Source organism: Rissa tridactyla, chromosome 6 (genome assembly GCF_028500815.1).
Source record: "Rissa tridactyla isolate bRisTri1 chromosome 6, bRisTri1.patW.cur.20221130, whole genome shotgun sequence".
NCBI lineage: Eukaryota > Metazoa > Chordata > Aves > Charadriiformes > Laridae > Rissa > Rissa tridactyla.
Window position 1 is genome coordinate 18,628,794 of NC_071471.1, and position 8,457 is coordinate 18,637,250.

The 8,457-nt window shown below is 44.6% G+C and overlaps 1 protein-coding gene across 1 annotated transcript in view; it reads right to left on the reverse strand.

The window, feature by feature from the left end:
- LOC128911770 (vesicle-associated membrane protein 2-like) overlaps positions 1-7,237 on the reverse strand; it is a 53,040-nt gene extending 45,803 nt beyond the window's left edge. The window contains exon 1 of the mRNA XM_054207165.1: positions 6,980-7,237. Coding sequence (XP_054063140.1) covers positions 6,980-6,981 — 2 coding nt within the window. The 5' untranslated portion in view covers positions 6,982-7,237. The remainder of the gene's footprint in view (positions 1-6,979) is intronic.
- Between the last annotated feature and the right edge of the window lie 1,220 nt (positions 7,238-8,457).

Here is an 8,457-nt window from a genome sequence, read left to right on the forward strand (position 1 = left end):
CTTTCCCACAGATCAACCTAAAAGAGTGTGCGTGAGAGAGAGATTTTTGTCTATTTTTCAGTGTTGCTCAGGATCACCAAGCGCAATAAGAAATGTCCAGTCTTAGAATTCCCTTCTAAACTCCAAAATAACATACAAAACACTACCCCATGTGATAGTCTGTGCCAACAGCTGGGGGCTAACAGCAGATCAGGTTTATGCTTCCAAGCAGCAGCACCCTTTGCCTTACTGCAGCACACTGTAATTAAGGCCCTGAGTAGGGCCACATTCACTAGCATGATAAAGCAGAGCTATTTTTGTATGTGAATTCGAATGAACAAATGTAATTTCTAACCATTAACCTCCTGAAGCAGATAACAAGTGGGTTTAGGGATAATTAATGATTTTCATAGTTTCTAGGAAAGCTTTACCAGGACCCATATATTTCTAAAATGCTGGCACATTGCCTGACTCAGGACCTCAGTGTCTGAAAGGGCAACTAGTGCATTACAACAACCCCCACCGCCCAGAGCCAGCACCCTGACCTTTCTGAGGGTGCAGAAGAGATGCTGAGGCGGCTATGGAGCCAATTCCCAAGTCCTTTCCTTCACAGATCCGACTTGCTCTTATGTAGGCAATTGTGTTTCAGTAGAGCTGAGTATTTTGGGTGCGTTGCTCACTTTGAAGGTTCAGAGATTAATTCCAGCAAGAAGTGCAGTTCATAAGGCTCACTGGGGAAATTCCCTCCTCACCTCCTCCAGAGACACACGAAATCTAGACTGAGGAAGGAGATCTGGAGAGGCAGGGAAGATGCTGGGTTAAGGATCTGTCCTGCTTCTGACAGCCCAAAAGCAAGAGGTATGTGCTACCAGCATGGATACAAGGAGCACTGTCTGCTGAGCTTGCCCACAGAGCGCCTGCACGGCTCCACCGATGAAGGATCCACCTCTGCAATCGTGCCTGAAGAAACACAGTCCTTCGTTCTAATCAACTGCCACCATCTTGCTAGATAAACCAGGGATTAAACCCACCATTTCCAGAAGTTACAAACTGAGCTACAAAAGTCACAGCTCTGTAGCAGTGGGTCACAACTCCAGTCTTGGTCAGCGCACCACTCCTAGGTAACCTTGTCTACTACCAGCAATTCCTCTCTCTTCCAGTCTGCTGCATGTCACAGTGAGATTTGCTTCTACTCTGTTATGGATCTGGACACCGTAACTTGATATAAGCACATATGGTTTTATTAAATGTGCACTCCACACTACTGAGACAGCGTTTACAGGAGAACAGAGCAATAGCTTTTTCCAAACTACCAAGTTATTGCAAGACATGGTGTAGAGATGGGAGCAGACACCAAGCTGGAGAAGATTGCATTGAATGTGAAAGATGAGAAAGTTTGCTTTCAGGGAACCTGGGTTTTGTTCTCTGTGGGAGGAATATGAGCTTTTATATTCAAGCCAAATGTAATAATGCATTCCAATGATCAGCATTATTTTTTTTTAAACTCCCACATTGCCTCCCTTCCCAAATACCATATGTTTTCCCCTTCTATTACAGGTATTTCTGCAGCATCCACTACCACCAGGTTGAAGATGAAAGTGCTACCAAGTTATCATGGATGAAAAGTCAAAATCTTGAATGTTTGGGAAACAGCCAAATGTTAGTTTAACTAACTTCAACATATTCCATTTTGACTGACCTTTTCAAACAGAATCACGGAAGTGCTGAGGTTGGAAGGAACCTCTGGAGATCATCTAGTCCAACCCTCTGCTAAAAAAAAAGGCCCACTAGATGACGTTGCTTAGGACAATGCCCAGTCAAATTTTTTAATATCTCCAAAACCAGTTTGCAAAACATCTCTCCTGAGCACATGCACTACAGTCCTTCAAGAAGTTATTTAAAACCAAATTGTGCAACTTCATTTCAAAGAACCTAAAGAAGTTTTTTGATAATTTCATAATATAGCACATTCTCCTGCATCTAGAATGGGAAATAAAACACCCTTTTCCCTACAATGATTGCATTTTTAATACTGTTCAATTTTTCAGTTTCATTTTCCAATTAAAATTTTAAAAGTTCAATATATAAATTCCCATCTGAATCTAGCGCGAGCATCTTAAAAGAAAATCAGCATCTATCCAGTATCAGGCACTAACGAGAGTTCAGTACAACACTTATCATGGTATTTCCTCTCTTCAACTCTTTCGTAGACCACATAAGGAGTTTTGTAAACTCTGTGAACATTTCCTTTCCTACTTAGACTCCAGCATAAGGACACCATTTAATGAAGCAGGACATGTCACAGCCTCTGCTGTATTCCCACCACCCATCAGTTCTGTTTCTGTCTCCAGCATCTTGCAAAGGCTGTCTCAATTCTGCATGGTATTGACGTGGTTCATAATAATAAAAACTCCAGTGAAGTTTACAGCACTGACTTCTCACAAATACAAACTGTCAGCTATTTGATGCTTCCAAAACACAAGCAAACTACAGCTCTGATGTATAAATATGCAGTGACAGCAACTTGATTACGATATATTTACCAGTTTACATTTAGAGAGCACTGCAATAGATGAGAATGTATTTTCAAAACAAACAAACAAATCAATTCCTGAAACAATGTGGGTTTGATCTTTTACAACGTCATCATAGGAGAATCTGTTTTCTAGAAGACTCCTCTTTTGACCCTGTGATACTGAGTCCAGCAGGTGTACGTTAACATCTGATAAATTAAATTTCTCTCTCATTTACTCTGAAATAGAAATACTTTAATGTTTCTACATATTTCTCATTAAATTTTGCATCTGAAAAGTCCAAGATCAGGTAATCCAGACCATTTGGTCAGGAACTTCCATTCTAATTATTTCACCCAGTATATAACCTGCAATATAATTGCAACTGACAAAACACTTACTTGCAAATGTTCAGACAGATCTTTTTCAATGAGTTACTACTTTACACAGAAAAACATAAGGTTGACATAACTGAGCAGTTAAAAAAAAAAAACCACAACACCTTGCAATCATTTGGTGGTTGTTCAGTGGATAATGGAAAAGAGTTTAGAGGGTTCAGGTACAGACATCAGGGAAAAAGGAACTGCATCACGAAAACACACCAGCCTAGTTAATTGCTGGTAATGGCTACAAATAATGACAGTAGAGAGTACTGAATGACGTAGGTGAGAGGATATTCTCTCTAAGTCATAATTGCTTAAAATGAGCAGTTCAGTCAATTTGAACTTATTCAGGACAGACTGTACTGCTCCTTCCAGGGCACCATAAACATTCGGCTAAAGCTGTCAGTGAGAATCCTCCACGCGTTCTGCATCCTACAACTGGTGGCAGAAGGGTGGTGGAAGGAAGGGGAGAACAGAACTTGTGTGAACCAATACTGCAAGACCCTCAAACCATCGGTCACTCTGGCTGACTGTAGTGCAGGGAAAAAACGTCAGAAAATGTCAAGACTGAACCTAGTTTCTCTGGGTCTGAGACAGCTGGCCACCAGATGTGAGACCCCAAGATCTCCAGTGGACTCAAATCTTCCTGCCACCATGGATTTCCAGAGATCTTTTAGGATGTATTTCGAAGGGAACACTGACACTTACCAGCACACAACACCTGCACCACTTACAAAATGTACCCCTCCATTTCATGCTGGTTATACTTTCCTAGGACACGCACTGGCTGTACACGCTTTTGCAAGCCACTAAACTCCCTAAAAGCAGTGGATCAGGATTGTGGAGAGAACAGCACTAAATCGTTTTGCCTCTGCCGTTCATTACAAGAGAAGGGCAGGGTAAGGAGATTTTGCCGAGTTTCATAAAATTATGCCCACAAAAGGAGGGCTAAGTACTGCTCTACTAACAGCAGGAGACCATAGCCATGCCACTCTTTTCAGAGCAACTGAATAGACATTCAACCAGAACAGACTCATTACAACTGGTGGAACCATTTTAATCCCATCCATCCCCTCCAGGATGTACTCCTTGCTACTCTAAAGCAGGCAGAAGGATATTTTTTTTAGAAAGCTCTAACTGCTACCCGAGGAATGAGATACAGGGAGGCAATTCTGCCCCAGGGTGAGCCAGGTGCTTTGCTTTGCTGCTTGTCTCACAAAAGTTGTACCCTGCAATAGCGCACATTTGTATTGGATTAATGTAATCAAAGGCACCCTGCTGTCTGGTCACTGACCTGTCTGTAAACAACAGATGACATGATGCCATAAGCGCCTATTATATACAATTACCTATTGAAATGTGACCATTGTAAAAGAAACAAAACCATATACTTCACCTGCTGCTGTTAGTCTATTTTCCAGAGAGGAACAAAGCCCCTCAGTTTTGAGTGCCATTTTCTTCTCCTCATCTGCCTTCACTGCTCCTCATACCTTTTCCAAATAAGTGCTCTCCCTTACGCCTGGAAAAGTCTTCACAGCTGCCATGGCATGGTACAACCCTTCTCAGTTCTTGCTTTAGATCCCTCTTGTATCCTTCTCCTTTCATTCAACACTTTTATGTCACAGCTACACAGAACCTGCTAGCTCCAAACCAACAGGAAGAGGCTTTCACACCCTGCATGGTCCAGCTGTAGAGCTCCTTGCCACAGGGCACTGCACACGGAGCACCTGGACACCTTCCTGAAAGAACACCAACACCAATTGGCAGTCATGAAATGCAAAGAACTCTCCTCAGGTTCAGACACTCCCTGAGCCTTAAACCACTGGAAACTGGGAAAGTGTTCTGGGAATACCACTGCATACCTGCTGTTTTCTTGTACTCTTCCCTGAGCACTCCCTGCAAGCTGCTTTAAGGGACAGCACGCCAGGATAGATGGAGCTGTCATTTGACTCAGTGAGGGACCTCTTTATTGACACTAGTTCACACCAGTTGAAGACACAGCACCATGTCTTATGTGCATGTCTGTATACACACACGAGAAGAGTCCACGTTTGCAATGCTCTATAGGTGTCACAGCAGGAGAAACTCCACAGAGTATTTGGTGCTCACTGGCAATTAGCTTTTATAGCCCACTGAACTGGACTATAGCTGCCGCTACAAGTCAGCAGCTAATACACATTTATCTCTGTTGTTCATCAGTAACTCAGAAGCTACTGGGACATGATATTCATGCAGATGTTCAAAAAAAAGTTTTCATTACAATAGCTGGCAATGAAACAGAAGCCAACTGACGCTGCCAATGACAAGCTGCTTATTTGTCTTGGCTTTGTTTTGATTATCAAACTGAAAGTCTATATTGCCAAAATAGACAAAACCTGCCTTCCCTTTTTCTTCTAATTTTTGCCAGAAGTCTCATGCAAGTCCCCTACAGAAGAAGTATGAGCAAGTTATATTAGCATCACCTTATCTGCTTTATTTACAAATGCTTTCATGAACACCTATATACACAGACACCAAAATATACACAGGTTAAGTTAAACTTTATACGAGTTATTGCTTTGTGTCTGAACAGCTTAGATTGTATAATACTGCAGCAGCAAACTCTTGTATTAATCATTGAGGAACAGGTCACATACAAATAAAAGTATTTGATGTCATCCTCTGGCTTTTGATATAAACAAAACTAGGCAACAGAAGCTTACAACGAACTGGCTTTTGCTAGATGGAGTTCAGTGTTTACACAAGGAATCTTCTTTTAGATAGCAATTTTTCTGACTTACAAAGAGTACCTTGCTTTGGAAACATTTTAGACAACATGGACAAAAGCTTATTGTCCGAGATATTATATAGGAAATAGCAATAAAGAAAAAAATCCAACATTTCAGAATATGTGAATGTAGACTCTATTTTGAAAACCCTTGTGAGGAACGGTTGGTTATTGGAAATATTTTAAAAGTAATCTAATCACAGGTTGCCAGGAATGTTTCCACTCCCCATCTTGTATCAACCAAGCTCCAGTTCTTCCAAGACCACCCAATACCACCAATATTTGGTCCCATGCACCAGATGTGAGTGACTGTTTGTTTTAGACATCTTCTCTGGCTGTCCCTTAGGTGTCACTGGGAATGAGCGATTGAGACAATAGTAAAATGATGCATTTAGCTACCTGAATGCTTTTGTGAATGAACAGGGGTCTGGATCAATTCCTACTTACCTCAGCACACTTCTCGTTTCAGAATTGACTTTGGGGGTTTCATCACTGCCTAGCAGAGAACGCTAACGCTGTCATTAATGCTGAATGTAAAGACTTGGAAGAGGTATTTGAAGAGATGCAAACAAGAAGGAACAGATTATTATCAAGCACTGCTGACAGGAAGCCATTGGTACTGGAGATGGTGAGGCTGAATTGATCAGACAGCTAGTATTTGAGAGAGAACATTTCATTAAGCAGTGAAAATAAACAGGAGCCATTAGCTGTGGATCAGCAGCACTGAGTGACTCAGGCTATCAAACAATCCTGACTTGAACCTGTTGAGGACCTTGGCCCAGCATTTCCTTTTGAGTATTAATCCGAGTTAGAACCGTGCCGATAATCCTCTCCACTGCTGTCTGGCAGCTGGATAAACAGCAGCGAGAGCCGCACCGAAGCGCTCGCAGGTTAACAGCAGTAGCGGAGAGATTAGACTTTAATGCTGCTTGCCACGGCCGCCGGCCGGCTGAGTTACACCCGCCAAGCCCCACGCCCTGGACATCCCTCCTCAGCGCCCGCAGCGGCACGGATGCCACGCACAGAGGCTACGGCAGCTCAGACATTTCATTCCCGTTCCCGTCCCTTCACCCACCCCGCTCACCGCGCCGCACATCCCGCAGACCCCGACCCCGCGCCGGCTCGCGGAAGTTGCTCCCCCCGCGGCCGCGGAAGCAACAGGGTAACACCCAGCGATTTCCCCGAAGTCTGCAGAGCAACTCTCCTGCCCCCGCCGCGGCTGTGAACTTTCCACCCGCGTTTCTTTGCGGGGCAGCCGGGCGTGGGACAGCCCCGGGCGGGGCAGGGCCCCCGGCTGCGGGGGGCTGCGGGGTCGGGCAGGGCCGCCCGGTACTCACATGTGTGCAGGGGAGCGGCTGCCGAGCGGCCCAGGGTCTGCTGCCTCCCTCTCCAGCTAAGATGGCTTTCCGGCTCTGCTCCTGCTGCAAGCGGTCTCCTAGTAGTGTAGGCACTGTTGCTGAGATAGGAGGGGTAGGCACCGGCTACTGAGCATGCCTGTGCCTCACATCACAGAGTAGGAAGCAGAGGCAAGGCACAGAGGTACCCCCTCCCCACCCTCATGCCAGGCAGGAGAAAGTCCTGGGGCGACTAACGCAAACGGAGCCTGGGGCTCCTGCCCGCATCCCGCCGCCTCCCGTGCGGAGCAGGACACGTCTCGCCGGGGTGTGGTTACCAGAGCCGGGCTCCCTCCAGCCGGGAGCCTTGGGGGGGATTTAGATGAAAACCTTTGTGTGTTTCTGTCACCACCTTCTTTCTCCCTTTCCTCTCTAGAGAGAAAGAAAAAAAAAAAGGAAAAAAAAAAAGGCAGGGGAAGAAGAAAATCATGAGAGGTATTGCAGTTCAATCTGCGCTGTCATGGGTGAGTATTTGCAAATGAAAAAAAAAAAAAGAAAATTGTCAGGATTGTAATCCCTACCCATAACACAGAGTAAAATCAGAGGCAGATAAGGTACTAGGTCAACCATTGCTTCTTCCATGATTGTGTCTCTCAGATGAAATACAGCCATTGCCAAGTCTCTGGCTCTCTGGCTTTGAGCACTTGCAGCCTTCACCCTGCGCTCAACCTAGGTCCAGGCATCCAATCTCCCCCTTGAATCCCCTTCATTAACATCGGCGCTTCTCTTGCACACCCCCCGTCCCTGTACAGAAGAAAACTTCTGAAGCAGAACATGCTCCTTCGGACTTAAACCAAGGCAATCACATAGTCTAAATGGAGGCCACAGAAGAAGGAGATCTAGGCAATCTGTTTTTCAGGAAGTGGGAACTTGACATTGCTGTCCCCAATGATACCTTGTTCTGTTTTACTCATAAGAAGATACTCCACCAGTCACTATTTTCACTAACTTTCCGTCAATTTCAGTGACAGCTAGCACAAGCCTTTAAAATCAGGTATCTACCCAAGTAAGGCAAGGGCTTACCAAGCACACAGCGGAGCTTTTATAAGTATCTAGAGCTCAGATCTTGGCCTGCCTGTTGGTGACAAAGTACATTGGTGTCATCAATCAAATCTGTGTTTTCTGCATGTGGAAAACAAAGAAAAGGTGAGTTGTTCCTCAAAGAAACAGGCAAAGGTACAAGTACTAGGAGTGAGCAGTGCATCACTCCCAATTTCTAAACTTGTTATCAACCCGTTGATTATTTTCACAGAGAATGAAAGTAACCAAGGAATGTCACAACACCCACAGCAGTGGTACATAGCCCAGACATTAGGACACTCAGTTGTTGCCCAAATCCAGGCTCAGACACTACCACAGCCTGATTCAGATACAAGCCCCTGACATCTCTGAGGGGGAACCAGCCCCTTAGGAAGGGTGGA